This window comes from Furipterus horrens, unplaced genomic scaffold, assembly GCF_987537825.1.
Source record: "Furipterus horrens unplaced genomic scaffold, mFurHor1.1.pri manual_scaffold_5, whole genome shotgun sequence".
Classification (NCBI taxonomy): domain Eukaryota; kingdom Metazoa; phylum Chordata; class Mammalia; order Chiroptera; family Furipteridae; genus Furipterus; species Furipterus horrens.
Genome location: NW_028327175.1, coordinates 65,281,725 through 65,296,999, shown reverse-complemented (window position 1 = coordinate 65,296,999; position 15,275 = coordinate 65,281,725). Strand labels below are relative to the sequence as shown.

Here is a 15,275-nt window from a genome sequence, read left to right as displayed (position 1 = left end):
AAATGTCTGAGTGGGGTCTGCCGGCCACTTGAAAAGCATGTGGTTCCACATGCCTGAGAAATCCACAGCTGACTTTAGTAGAATCTTGACTATTAAATATTCCAGCTCTGCACTTTCACAAAGTGCAAAGGACAGAAGTTGTCTCTTTATATTAACAAGTAAGAATGGTTAGCAGATAAGGCACGTTTACAAATCTGTATTTATGATTGGGGTCTGGCTGAAAAACAGCAAGAATAAACCATACAATCTGGGAAGTCTAATTCTAGCAGGAAGTTGCTTCGAAATAACCCCATACTTCACTCACTCTCCAACTGATGTCTTTGAGGACCGGTTTGGACACATCAATAAAACATTCTGTCACTTATTATATTTTATTTTCTTGCAGCATTTCCCACTGTTTGATGATAACTCTAACAGTGCCTGTTCTTACAGCAAAAGCCACACTGATTTAGATTTGCCAAGCAGATTGCTTTTGGCTAAATTTCCTGCCAAAGCCCAGGTCCTTATGGTTTGAGAGGTCCCATTAAAGATCCCTAAAGAAAAATATGCACCTTTTACTGGCTTGGATTTGTAGCTCCAAACTTTAGGAGAAAGCAGCTGGTTAACATTATAAACATTTTGAAGTACTTGTCTTTCAGAAATGCAAAGAACAATAGCAAGAAAAGCCCTTTGATGGCTCAGAATTTATTTTATGTACTTATTAATTGATACACTTTCTCCCCCTCTCCCCTGTTTTAACCAAAGATTCTGTACACTGCAACAATAAAATAAGTAAAGACATGTGTCCGCTTTAAAATCATGATATTGGTGAGGTCTCCGCAGTCCTTTTTCATGCCTTCTGTTCCCTCCGCCCAGCAGCACTTTGATCTCAGAAGCAGTGCCATTTGGTTGTAAGTGTATGTGGTGCCTTTGATCTAGTGCTTAGCTGGTCTTATTTAAAATAGATAGCTTCTTTTATCTAAATAGTGTTTACCAGGTCTCTCTCTATGAAAGATGGTGTAAATTGCTATTATTTAGATAGGAAGTTCTATAAAGTTTCTAAAGACTGCCCAGATCTGAATCTAATTCTCTAAATTCTAAACCCCCAATAGCTTTATTATAGATTTTGTAAAGCAAATTCCTGTTTAAATGATCTGCTCCTATTGATGTCAAGCAATAGTTGCAAAAACTGCATTTGCTTTTTTAATGAGGAACGGATTTTCCAAAGAATAATAAGTGTATCCTATACTCAGGCAAAAATGGTAATCTCAGAATGTCTGAACTTAACATCCAATTATACTCTGAAATTCACATATTAATGTATTTTTTATATTAGTAGGCTATGCATACTATACAGGGTATATTTAAAAGGAACTTTTTTAAAACAATAAACATATGCTTTAATTCTTCTCTTGAAGCATTGCTTTAGCATTTTATCTGGTGCATTAGTAACTTGTGTTTGAATTTCCTATGCTGGATTTAGTTATTCATTCAATAAACTATACTGCAGGTGCAGAGACACAAAGATGACTAAGTCACAGACTCTGCCATCATGTTGCACACAGCCTGGAGTCTGGGGGCAGAGAACTAGCAGAAAATTATGTGACAGTGTGGTGAATGCTTCTCACGGACAATGATCATCCCAGCTGGCTTTGGGAATGACCAGGGAAGGCTTTCTTAAAGAGGTGGCACCCAAACTGCAGTGAAATCCTGCTGACTCAGAACTCGGTGTCCCATAATTTCCCAGCCAGGTCAATAATGCAAAGCCAACCTATCTGCCCAGGCAGCACCCCATGCTTCACAGTTTAGTACATGTGGCCTAAACCTATGGAGAGGTCTAAACCTTGAATGACTTTGCCTGCTGCCGAAAGCTACCTCAAAGCCTTCTTGCTTGTCATTCCACACTAAAGAAGAAGAGAAAAAAACAAACAAACAAACAAAAAAAAACCAGAAAAACTAGACTGCTTTTCACATATATTTTAGATCCTTAGCTCAATTCTTTATTTAAAGGAGATATTAGAAATCTCTTTGTGTTGTAAGCAAAAGTAGCTGTTTTTTTTTTTCCTAAGGAATATTACTATTACTTGTATTTTTCCATTATCATTTATCCCCTCTATACTGTCTTCTCCCTCCACCCACTCATCTCCCCTCCTCAATCACCACACTGTTATCCATGGCCCTGAGTTATTTCTCTTATTCTTTCTTTTTTGATTGATTGCTCTGTGTTTTTAGGGCACTGACACATTTTTTTCTATCCTCCTCGGTGTCACGTTCCGAGCCTGTCATAATCTGGTCATTACTTCATCTGCGCACTAACTACGCGTGTGTACTTGCTAGCACTGGCCCTGGGAGCAGGCACTCTGGAAGATGCTCAGAAACAGTCTAAGGGCCCTTCCCAGGCCTGGAGGTTGGGAGAGGGGCAGGAAAAAGACATCTGAGTCAAGTACAAGATCATTACAATAGTAGTTACAACTGTTCTAGGCAGGAGGTCTTAGCGGGGAAATCGGAGGGGCTAGGCCTGACCCCAGGAGACTCATACTGGGTTTGTGGAAATTGGAGAGGAAAGACTGGCCTCTGGATAGCACAATATTGTGAGCTTGGGGTGTCCCTGGTCAGTGCAGGATGGTCAGTGTTTGGTAGATGAAGTAGAGGAGGGCATGTGCAGAAAGCAAACTGCAGGGGGTTGGCTTTTTCCCGGTGGTGCTACCAAGCCACTGAGGCTGCAAAGCTACAAAATGAAGTGGGATCTTTGGTGCTGTTCTTTCATGGCAGTCCCAAGCGCTACTGATTCTGGGACTCATGCATTTTAGGTGTCAGGAGCCTTCAAAGTCAGAGAGACTAGCCTCTCCATTTATCCAGTGAGGAAATAAGCCCCAAAGATTAGGCATCTCAGGTCTCACACTCACTAACTAGCAGAGCCAGGGCTGTCTGACCCCCCTGTGGACCAGGACCTAGGCCTGGGCTTCTCTTCCTGGCTTGTTTCCCTCTAGGAATCTTGGAGTAGGGTCTAGGACCCTGGACAGTTCACAGAAGCTGTGGGAGAGAGGCCACCATACTCTGGAATGGGCTCCGGAGTCAGTGCAGTTCTCATAGGGCTTCATCCCTCTATCTGGACTTCCAGGGTCCACACCAAGCCATAACTGGAGTGAGAGTTGTAGTTGATATGCACAGAGACAGAGAGAACAGAAAAGAATCAGGATACAGCCCTGGCTGGTAGCTCAATTGGTTAGAGTATCATCCCAATACACCAAGATTGCTGGTTCAGTCCTCAGTCAGGGCACATACAAGAATGAACCAACAATTGTATAAATAAGGGAAACAACAAATCAATGTTTCTCTCTCTCTCTCCCTCCCTTCCTCTCTCTTTAAAATCAATACATTTTTTTAATTAAAAAAAAAAAAATTAGGATACATTGAGTAGACTTGTGTGAGCCACAGGAAAGCCAGGCTGAGAAGAAGGAGACCAATATTACGTTTGGGAGAAATTAATTTTTTTTAAGAGTTACTAATCGTATGCTGCCTATAGCCACTAACTTCAGGAAGGCCAAATGGAGCATGTTCCATCCAAACTGTATGGACTGAAACCAGAGTGGAAAGGTGGTCCCCAAGAAAACCAGGAAACTGTTATTAGAAGGAGGTAGAAGATAAATGCTGGAAAGGCAAAAATAATAGATTTTGACAGCAGCCCCCTTCCCCTAACCTGGAGGTAAAAAAGTACAAGACTGGAATGTTCTCACAGAGTGTTTCCATGTGGAAGGTGTTCTCACTGCTCTTTCTATATTAACTAATTTAGGCTATCCTCAAACCTAACACATAAGGAGGACTATTACTCACATTTACAGAGGGGGAAATTGAGTCACAGATAGACTAATTGTCCCAAGGTCTTTCAGCTGGTAAGTGCCAGAGCTGGGATCGGAAGCCAAGCAGCCTGACTCCAGAACCTGTAAAACTATTTTCCACTTCCCTTTTTTCCCTACATTTGTTTTCTCTGGGGGAAAAAAAAAAAAAGATTTGATAAAGGCCCTGAAAATGAATGTAATCACCCGGCACACAATAGTAGCCATTATTACTTTTGTGATTATTTATCAACAGAGTAGGCAAAGCCTCTGATGCCATTCAATGACTATGAAATAAGACAAAAAGCATTTGAAGCCCAACCAAGACATTTGCACAGAATCTGGGACTGAAAGAAATTCTGTATCATCTTCAGGGCATTAGCAATGGGCATGAAAGAATAGGAACAGACAGCAAATGTGCAAACAGAAATGTCTGGAGACCCATTGAGGTAGGGACAACATAGTGAAATGCTAACTCTTTCAATGAACCCTCTTCTCCTTCCCTTCTCAAGTGCTGCTTAAGTAGAGCTGAGGCCAGACGGGATGCAGCTAAAGTGGCCCTAATCAACTCCCTCTTCAATGAGCTGCCTTCTCGAAAAATCACCAAGGAGTTCATCATGGAGAGTGTGCAGGAAGCAGTGGCCTCCACCAGCGTGAGTACACGCCCGGGAGGGGCGGAGCTGGCTGCCCTGGGAATCCGGAGGCATTTGAATCATGGGAGAGGCTAAAGTGAGCACACTCTTTAAGAATTGTGCAGATTTAATTTTTACCAATTAAATCATTAGTTTTCAGCAAAAGAACACTTGATTGGACAGCACAAAATTGGATCTGGCTCCCTATTGTTTGTCTCAGTAATATTTTTAAACCTCCCTGATCATAATTAATCGAGCTTTCAATCAAGGTAGATCATTGATCCACCTTGATTTGTTTATTTGAATGTTTGCTGTTTGAGGAGCATTGATTTGGTTTAGGGCCTGAGACCACATGCAATCGAATACTGCTTTAATATAGAGGTAAACTAGCTAAATTCCCCCTAAATTTACCTAATCTAACAAATTAGCTGAAGTGCTTATTAAAAGTGCCAATTCCCCCAGCCACCATGGAGCTCTGCAATCTGTATTTTTATGGAAATGCTGACTGCTTAGATATGGGAAAGCTGTATGCCCAATATTTGTTAACTATTAGAATTATCATGCTTAATTAATTACTTCTTTCCAAGGGCTTTAAAAGTTATTAAAATGGATGTAACTGAATGCAAAGTACCTTAAGAGCAAAAAAACTTTGTCTTAGAAATTTAAATAGGATGTTTTCTCAACAGTCCAGGAGTATTTCATTTGCCCCATTAATTAACTGGAGATCCTGATCCTTGTTAGCTCCAAACTATAAGCCATGGAGGAAGCCTTAAATCCCCACTGTGACAGGTATCTCTTCCTGTATGTCCTCCAAGGGCCAGAGCTGGGCATTACCAAAGGGATCAGTCAACTCCTGGTTTGTCTTTAGCATAGATGAACCCCATCTAATATTCTCATTCTCTGATTCCCTTAATCTGATCGCAAAGGTTGGGTTATTCTGAAGAAGCTGTTGATAATGAAGGAACCTTATCATACTAGCAGATATCTTTTTTTTCCCTTCTCCCCTCATAAATGCTCTAATCACACAGAGGAGAGATAAGGAAAGGGGCAGAGAGTGGTTGACCTGGCTTGGAGACATCAGGAGCTCTGTTCTATATCTGCTCTGAGGATGAAAGGCAGCCTTTGTTTTGCCGCCCTGTAAATTTCAAGTGCCTTTGAGGAGGAGAAGTTAGGAAAATGGTGCCTGATTTCTGTGTGTGGAATTTACTCGGGAGCAGGGAGGGGCCGTCAATGTGAAGGTAATTTATCATTTTTTCATGGAAATTTCTAAGGAAAGAGAATATATAAGGTTTGCAGACTTCTGGATAGATTTCCTCTGGGATATTTAAAAAGCCAACATAAATATTTCATCAGCAGTTTGTTAATGTTATTGCATTCAAAAGCTATAAATCTGCTGCTATCTGATGCTGGTAGTCATGTGTTCAGTCTCACAAGGCCATTGCCCACCTTAACAGGAATTCAAAATCATGGGATGTTGAAGGGCAGGCCCAGAACTGATGTTAGCTTTTTTTATTGCTGCTCCCCCTTACCAAACTGAAGGAGAATTTCATTTTTACTCATCACCCACCCACCTTGCTTGCTAAAGATTAAGTGGTCTACAAGTGAAAAAATGTAAACCAAGACCCATGTCTCCAGGCCAAACACCAGCATATTATAAAAAGCTCCCATTAATATTTACGGCAGTAAAATATGAATGGTCCATACAGCTGGAGAATTCTTTCTCTGTCAGTTACACAATCTTGCCTGGTTATTGTCGCAATCAGAGCAAGGTCATCATTTCAGAATTTTAATAACACATGAAGGCGACCCTCAGAGGGCCACCATTCAAACATTAATGCCAACATCAACGAAAACCCTGAGCAAGGATACAGGACCTTCTGCTTTGGGATCCTTATTCCTTTAGTGAGTATATAAAATCTGTTAGCATTCCGATCAGAAGCCAGATTCAACTTGATTACAAAATCCTCTTTCCCCTGAGCCATGGTGAGCTTAAGGATTTTATCCCAGATCAACTGGAGATTTGGAGGTAGAATGAACATCTAAAGGATCAGGACAACAGCAGAAGGATCACTGCGGGGCCAGTTTTAATTTGTGATCGCCCGAAGAAGAGGAGTGAAAATCCATAATATTTTCATTTTCTGCTTCCTTCCCAGGGCACTTTGGATGACGCGGATGACCCCAGCACCAGCGTCGGAGCCTATCACTACATGCTGGAGTCAAACATGGGGAAGACCATGCTGGAATTTCAGGTTTCTTACTTCCTGCCACTTGTTTATTTTGCTACACAATCTAAAAGCCTGGGAGAATGCCACTGTCATCACTAACATCTCCTGTCCCCCAGATCCACTTTTTTTGTTTGCTTCAGACATTTTAATTTAGCCCTCTTAAAATCCATCATGGTAGTCCCATCTCAGCAATGCCTCAGTGGGTTAAAATAAACATGAAAGCAAGGCACAATTTTTGTTTTCTTAAAGGGGAAGTAGAAGACCTGAACCTGAGAAATAAGCAGGGAACACCACTGACTTATGAATCAAACATTTCACCAGCTTTTTAGTACAAAGTTCTCCTTTAAACCAGATCAGGCAGTGTGAAGTGTTGTTTGTGACCATTTGGTTCTCAATTTTCAGAAGTCATAGATGAAGTTTCCTGCAATGTATATTAAACAATGCCCCCTTACTTATGGTAGTTCCATTAAATAAAATCTGCCACCTCCTATCATTAGCTAAATAAAAAGAATTAGCAAACTATAATCCCTTTTTAATTTGCTGCAGACAGGAGGTAATAGAGCTGAGGAACTATATTATCTATTATTTCCAAATTAACTAATTATATCAATAACAACAGCAATAAGAACAATAATAGCTGGTGCTTATTGGGTGCTTACTTTGGCACTGTGCTGAACATTTAACAAATACTGTCATAATTGAACCTTCAAAACACATCTGAATATAATCCCCATGTCATCACTGGAAGACAGGTACCATACAGCTTAGCAAAGGGCAGAGCCATCTGAGTTCTGAGCCCACAGCCTCGACTATTAGCCTGTATTGGGCTGGGCAGATGAAAATTCAGTTGTAATTAGGCATGAAATATTTGTCCTCTAAAAAAACTGAACTTGAATGCAATTGAACATACCCCCCAGTATTTCTATTTTTTAAGCTTAGGTTCCAAGAAGCAATCAGAGATATAATTTTTTATGGGCAAAAAAGTGTTTATCATGAAATCATTTACAATAGTGCTACAGTTGACCCCTGAGGGCTCCAACTTTCAAGTACTTTCTTTGCTACCTTTCAAGCTCTTTCCTGACTACAATGGTGCAGCCACTTCGCAGGTGGTTATGTCCTTCCTGCCCACTTCTCAAAAGCAATATATTTCCTCATCAGTACCTTGTTTGAATGAAGCAATACTCTTTCTTCACCCTGTTCTAGGAAGATCTCAGCCATCTAGTTATTTTGTTTGTTAGTCTTTTGTTGTTGTTTTTAAGTGGCCATGGTCTCACAGACCTTAGTTACTGCTCTTCTTGGTTTGGAAGAGAGCAGGTATCCTTACAGCCTGCCCTCTGGAATAAACCGGGGCACACATCAGCTCAGTGGTTCTGAGCCCAGGCTTTGGAGTGGGCTGGTCCCTTTCAGCCTGGCTCTGCTCCTCACTTCTAAATCTGTTTCCTTATTTGCGTATAAATCAGGGAGAATAATAGTAGAGGCGTTACCTCACATTACCACTGTGAGGATTAAATGGGGCAATGCAGAAAGAGTCCAGAACAGTTCCTGGCATATCCATATCATAAATGCTTAATGAAGGTTAACAACCACTATTATATATGTTTCTAAAGAAGGACTGCTCTACTTGAAATGTCTGAGGCTGCTGGTGGAATCCCTGGACCATCTTATATAACCTAAAGGTTTCAGATGAGGACAGGGTAACTCCCCTGCACCAAACATCTCAGGGTCCTTGCTGTAGAATAAAAAGGTGGGATTGCAAAGTGTACTTCCCTCTTCCCCTCATAACAATCTAAAGCCAAACGGGGTTTTTTTAAAAAATAGAGAATCTTAACACAAAAGAAAGAATGGAGACTTTTTAAAATCACACAGACTTGTGTGTCCTGCATGTGAAGTGTGCTCTACCACTTGCCGCCTGCAAACCTAACTATTCCAAGATTCAATTCTTCCACATCTAAAATAAAAATCGTAATGCCCGTTGTATAGGATTTTTGTGGGACTTACATATGACATTTATAAAGCATCTAGCATAGGGATTTCCTCAAAGAAGAACTTTATTTTAAAAAAATTCCTCCCCTCTCAACCCAGACTAGAAATATTGTATTTCTTTTATTATAGAATGAATGGGTCTTGTTCCAGTACATAGTAGCTTGTATATGATTTAGTATTAATTTTCAGAAAATAAGGAATGATTTTTTGTTTGTTTGTTTTGAATAAACATTTATTGATCCTTATTAAATGGTCCGTGGTTAAGAAATGTACCTTCTCTGTCTGTGGACAATTCTCTCCCCTGTGTCCATCTTCGACTGGGTACATCCTATGACTCAACAGTCTTCTGAATTACTTGAACTCCTATAGTAGGTTTGCACAGAAGCTCAGAATCCTCTTAGAAAGTTGTGGTTAGTAGAATAAAGATCACAGCCAAAGCAGAATCTTCTTCATTTAACAAGCACTGAGATGAACTCGTTGCTTTCCCTGGAGGTGCTGGGCTTGTCTGGTGCTCTAGTTGTGGGCTCTTCTAAGTAATCTCCAGTGACACTTGCTGTAGCCTCTTCAGTGACTCCTTCCACAAAGCTGGGGATGTTTTATTCCACATCAGTAGACAATTCCAAAGCCTGTGTATTCACCAAAGAAATGCCAATGGTTGACTCTACATCAGCAGCAAGGTCTAGGCAGTGAGTGACTCTAGGTCAGTGGTTAGCTTTAGTTCAGCCTGTAACTCTTGAGTTATTGAAAATGTCTGTGTCTGAGTCAACATCGATATGTGGGAGCACTGAGGGGAAGTCACAGACAGGAAGAACCAGGTAGTGAGGAGGAAGGCCTTGCCGATCATGGTGGGGCCGGGAGCAGCGGAGAGCACAGAAGGCTGGAGAAGGTGAGGAGGCAGGTGACAGGCCTCAGTGTCCAGAATGATTTTCTTTTTTTAAATACAGTTGGGTTAGTCTGCCAAAGATGGAGAAGGCTAGATTTTTTTTAATTCTTAAAATTTCATCCCAGTACTATTATAGGCTGTTCTTAACCACCTTTTAGTAATGCTTTAATTGCCTTGGTATAGGCTGTGTTTTTTGTGTACTCTATGAAGTAAGGTATTTAAATATGTGAAATAATAATTTCAGCCATGCTGCAGAAATGCTTCAGAAATTCCTCCAGAGGAGTTTGGGGGCGGGATGTGGAGCAAACATAGAAAGGGGAAGATTTGAGGACTGGAAAAATCCAAAATCCCTTCCCCTAGTAGGGATGCTGGCAATCCAGGAAAAGGGCCTTGGAGCATATCCTTTCCTTCTACCAGTTCTAGGTTGTCTGCGGGTCCTGCACATTCCTTGGTGGCCCAGGTTCAATGTGTCAGCTTGTTTCTGCACATAATGGAAATTGACTGCAGACCTGGGCTCCTTGCAGCCAACACAGCAATTCAGTCTGTACCCCTGGTGGGTAATAGATGTGTGTTTGTATCTATAGATGACTATACCATATAAAAACAAGGCTGGTGTCTGCTGACTGCCCGCAGGCTTTCCAGGAGGGCTGTCAAGGAAGCAGCGCTCAGAGGAAACGTGATAGGCTTCTGCTTACCTTCACTCCGTGGGAGGGAAGCCAGGATGCCTGTTTGGAGGTAGCCTTGCCTTAGAGAAAGCTGCCTGATGTTTGGGGGGAGGGATGGTGACAGCACTAGCCACTGGGTCTTGTCAAGGTCAGATTCAAGGCAGACTTTGACTAAAGCTGGTTAATATATTTATTCTGTAGCCTAATGCAATCCAAGAAGGAGTTGTTTATTTACATCTCTGCTAAATTCTCCAGGTTGCCTTTTAAAACCCCATCCCATAAACAAATTTCCTTTTAAATTCATTCTCTTGGGTGGGGAGATGGTGCCCACCTGTTTTTCAAGTTCTCCATTTACAGTGTTTGTTTTTCTTATTTCTGATGAATCACAGAACCAAGTCAGTCTCCCAGACATTGTTCCAGAGAGAAGTGGCGTGCATTTTCTCTCTACAAAGCAGCTGAAAGGCCAAACAGTGTTTCTTCTAGGAGGAATTACCAGGAAGCACTGTGAGGACAGGGCCCAGTTGTAGTTGGTTTAAATGGAATGAATGACAAAATGAACCAAGAAAGCTGTACAGCTGCAATTTTCCCTGAAGAGAAAGAAAACACAGGGCTTGATGCTCCATCTGATGTTAAATTTACTTTGCTGATCAAGAACAGCTATGTAATTTGTGCGGCCCACTGCAAAACAAAAATGCAAGGCCCTTTGTTCAAAAATTTCTCAGAATTTTAAGACAGTAGAGCATTAAACCAAGCTCAAGTTTCTCTGTGACTGTACAGATCCCAAGCTTGTGAAGTTGGCCTTGTCCTTGAGACAGACCCATGAGAAGGGCCCAGACTAGGATAAGAAGAGCCAAGCTCAAAATGTAAAGGAGTGTCAAAGGGCTCAGTAATGAATACAAGTAATATTATAATGCAATATTCCAAAGAGTCAAAATTAAATGCAAAAATTCATGACAAACAAAATATCCAAATTTTAAATGATGACAGAATTTTAAATAATGACAGAATTTTAAATAAAAGACCCTGAACTTGCATGACTTACCTTAAATCTTGCTTCTCTCACCACACCCTAGTCTTGACCCAACCTATAGGCCAGCTTCTTGTTTATCTGTCAGAGTACCCAGACTCCCCAGGTTTCTAGATCAGCCCACATAACGAGCAACACAGCACAAGCACTTCTGTGATGAGCAGGACAGATAGCTCATTGAACAGACTTCCTTTAAAGAGACAGGACTTCAACAGGTAGAAAGCAAGACTGAAAGACCAGGGAACAAGAAATTATGGTGAAACTAGGAAGCGGATCCTTGCAGAAGTTCACAGCATCCCTCTTCTTGCCAGTCTGCAGTAATACAAGAATTTCCATTGGAATGAATCCATGGAAGGGAGAGAAAATTGTTCTGGGGTTGAGCCTAGGGCTCCTGCACTTCAGGAAGATCTGAAGATAATGAATTTGGTCTTATGAGGGGAAATAAAGAAGTGGGACAGGAAGAATGTGGAACTATTTCAATATATCTTTCATAATGATAGTAATACACTCTACATAATGGTAGCAAGGTTAATATCTCTACAGAAGAGGGCAAGCATTAGATGGGAACATAATGAAAGAAGGCAGAAAGAAGGTCATCTTCCCTAGAGGATTTTAGAAATAAGAGCAGCACTGAGGAAGAGGCATTTGTGTTACTTGCAGAGGAAAAAATGCTTGGTGAGGGAATAGAAATTTAGACAAGCCCGAGTGGGTGAGGAGATGAGCATCCTTCTACAGGCAAAAACAGTTCAAGTCTCTGTGGGGAAGCTGTTGACAGATGTAGGTAGCCAAGGGGCATGAGAAAGGTTTCTGGTTCTGTTCTCAGCAGAACTGTGGGTTCTGAAGTCTTGGGGGGATCTCTGTATGGAATGACAGGAGACTAGCTGGAAAGGGGGGTTTGTGTATAGATAAGAATGAAGAGCATGTTACTAAGGCAACAGTTGTCACAGCATGAAATAAGATCTTCGTTAGCAATATAGGCTGTCTCTCAGACTGTGCCACAGTTGTGTGAGGACAATACCAGCAGGGCTATTGGAAGCCACAGAGTAAACTCAGTATATCTTCCGGGTTGTCAACTTTACATGACGGCTGGGGGAGGAGAGCACATGTGGAGGGGTGGAGGGGATATTTATTTTCTTTTTGAAAAAATAAACATATACAACAGAATACAAAATCCAAGTGGAGAGTTAAGATAAAACATGAAAAAACGAAATGTCTTATTTGTAAATATCGGCCCCTCCGGTAACACCACAGAGACTGTTCGGTATCGTGACATAAAGGGTGTTCTTATTCGCTTTTTTGGCTGCGAAGTATTCAGTGAGTATGTGAAGGGAAGGTGAGAAGGGCAGCAGCATTCACCTTCCTCGGTCACTCGGGTTTCTTTGGTAAGAAGAGCAGTGATGAGAGCCAGGTTAGGCAAGACTTGGTTATAGAACAGACCACTCTTGCTTTTCCAGGTTAGCACAGGGATGTGAGAGAGTGAACATCTGGATGGGGGCAGGAGCAGTGGAGGAGAGCAGGCATGAGAGGGGCAGCTCTCTGGGCCCTGGCCCCAGCACCCTGGGCAGACAGTGGCGTCTCTGTTTGGGGCAGGAGTAATTCAGCTGGTTTCCATGTCGTATTTTAATTAACGGAAACAGATGGTTTTGTTTTTACTGAAGTCTCTGTGGGCTCCTGGGGTTGCTTACCGTGTAGTAGAACATAGACAAGAATCCCAAACTGGATCCCAAACTGAAAAGAGGAAAAATACTACATTCTAATGGCAATTTTCAACATGAGAATAGTGCTGTTTGCTCTTCTGATTATCTTATAGCTCTAAAATTTACCTAGTAATTCTAAGATGTCTGCAATCTCAGAAGGACTTTGCATCCCTTGATTTTCATAACAAAAACTTTTTCACTAGGCTGTAAAGACAGTAAAAGTCAGCTTTTTTGAATAGGCAGTAGCATATCTGTCTAAATGTAAGGTTTTCATAACTAGCTTCATTCCTAGGAAGTTCCTTAATTGTATTATTTTCTGAAAATTATATGGCTGTGGTCTGTGGTATTAATCTACAATAAATGTCTCTCTTACCAAAAAGCGGGGAAAAAAGAAATGCAGATAGCTTCAGTGGAAGATTGCTAGTCCTAATCACATTAGAAAACTAGTACCTTCAGTGTGTCTCTACTCTGTAGCTTGCACTTGACATCATGCAGGGAGAACATGATGCTGAAAGAAAGACTTAATGCTGGGCTCAGTGCCAGCTGCTAGTCACTATGGGAGCATTTTAATGCCAATTCAACCTTATTGTCCATATTTTAAGGAATTTCCTTGACTGAAATTTATAAATTTAGGAGTATTTTATAGTTTTTATAGTTCGTCCATTATGTGTTTTATATTTATTTTTGGCCTAATATTTTTTAATTTAAATTTTTCTTTACTATGTAATATTGTCACATGATTCAAAACTCAAAAAGTGTAAAAGAATGTCAGAAGAAGTTCTCCCTCACACCCCTGTCCCCTAGGCATTCCCCTTCTCTCCCAAGAGGCAACTAATGTTACCCAATTCTTTTGTATCTTATCAGAACTCTTCTGGGCATTTAAAAGCAAACGTTTATGGAGATCTTCTATTCTGTTTTTTATCAACTATTAGCATACATTATAGCATACATTGTACGTTGTTTTTATTTTATTTTAACAACACATCACAGAGATTCTTTACATTAAAACCTAGAGATCCTTTCATTATGATTGCAATACATTCAGTACTAAGAATGTACTGTAAGGGAGGAAAAATCATTTTCCCTCCACACTTCTGAGCTCTTAGCTAAGACCCTGTAATAAAAGACAGATTAACAAGAGAAAACTATAAGTTTACTGACATGAATACGTACCTCATATACACATGAGAGATACCTAGGGAAAAGCAAGTACTACCTCCTGAGGTAGCTTAGAATTCAGGATTCAATGCCATCTTAAAAAGGCAAGGGGAGGAGGGATGTGGGCCTCTTAGGGGAGAGGAAACAGTTTCAGGGAAGATGAACCGTCCCTTAGAGGAATAGATGGGAGGTGTGCTGGCTTGTGGCAGCTGACTTCCAGTTTCCTCTTCTGTGATAAAAGTCTTCCCTGGTTGATGAAACTCCCCAGGAGGGAATTTGTGACATTCAAGCGCCTTTTGGAGGACCTCTCTTTAGACAGATAAGAGGAGTTCAGAGAAAGCCTCTCCCTGCATTTGCTGTTCTTCCAGTGCCTTTAGTTCAAAATAATCAATATACCAAAGTGGCACATTTTAGGGTGGCAAGTTCTAAACTCATATTTTGGAGTGGCACATTCTGCTACCCTTTGATATCATACTTTATTTAACCATTCCTTTAAAAATGAACATTTGAAATATTTTCAGTCTGAGGCCATTTCAAAAATGATACAATGAATAACCTTGCCTATACATTATTCTCAGAGGCACTGGTATATTTAGATAACTTCATCTAAATATACTTATCAATTATTTAGTTATTGTATTGTGCAAATATGGATCTAGCAGGGGAAGGAAGGAAGAATGCTACAGAAGTCTGGGTCTCTGGTGTTTGAAAAATCTCAAAGTATTCTGACAATATTGTGTATTCTATTTTCCTGATACAGTTGGGGATCACAGTTTTGCCCTGCTCAGCTCTCACTAAGGCACTTTTTTTCACATTTCTGCTTTGAGACTAATGACAGATGTTTGCATTTTGTAGGAGCTGATGACTGTTTTCCAACTATTACACTGGAATGGAAGCCTAAAAGCCCTTCGTGAAACAAAGTGTTCCCGACAGGTGAGATTTGACAATCCGGAGCGGGTTTTTGTTGGATGGACATAGCAGATGGCTAGTAATCTTCCTAGGCAGTTTCCTTCGTTTGGATTTTTCCTCTGTTTAAATTTTGTACCTTATTTATTAAGAGCAGGGAACACATGGACAAAAAGAATATGTATATATTCCAGTTAAGTCAGGAACTGTCCAAATATGCATACTAAGAACATTTACTGGCATAGGACTGATTTAGATACTTGATTGAATGCGGAACAAAGGGA

At 40.8% G+C, this 15,275-nt stretch overlaps 1 protein-coding gene across 1 annotated transcript in view; it reads left to right on the top strand.

Moving 5' to 3' along the window:
- The window catches only part of LIX1 (limb and CNS expressed 1), a 50,856-nt gene that overhangs the window by 33,360 nt on the left and 2,221 nt on the right, over nt 1-15,275 (top strand). Inside the window, exons 3-5 of the mRNA XM_090279008.1 lie at nt 4,328-4,468; nt 6,601-6,696; nt 14,941-15,018. Coding sequence (XP_090135134.1) covers nt 4,328-4,468; nt 6,601-6,696; nt 14,941-15,018 — 315 coding nt within the window. The remainder of the gene's footprint in view (nt 1-4,327; nt 4,469-6,600; nt 6,697-14,940; nt 15,019-15,275) is intronic.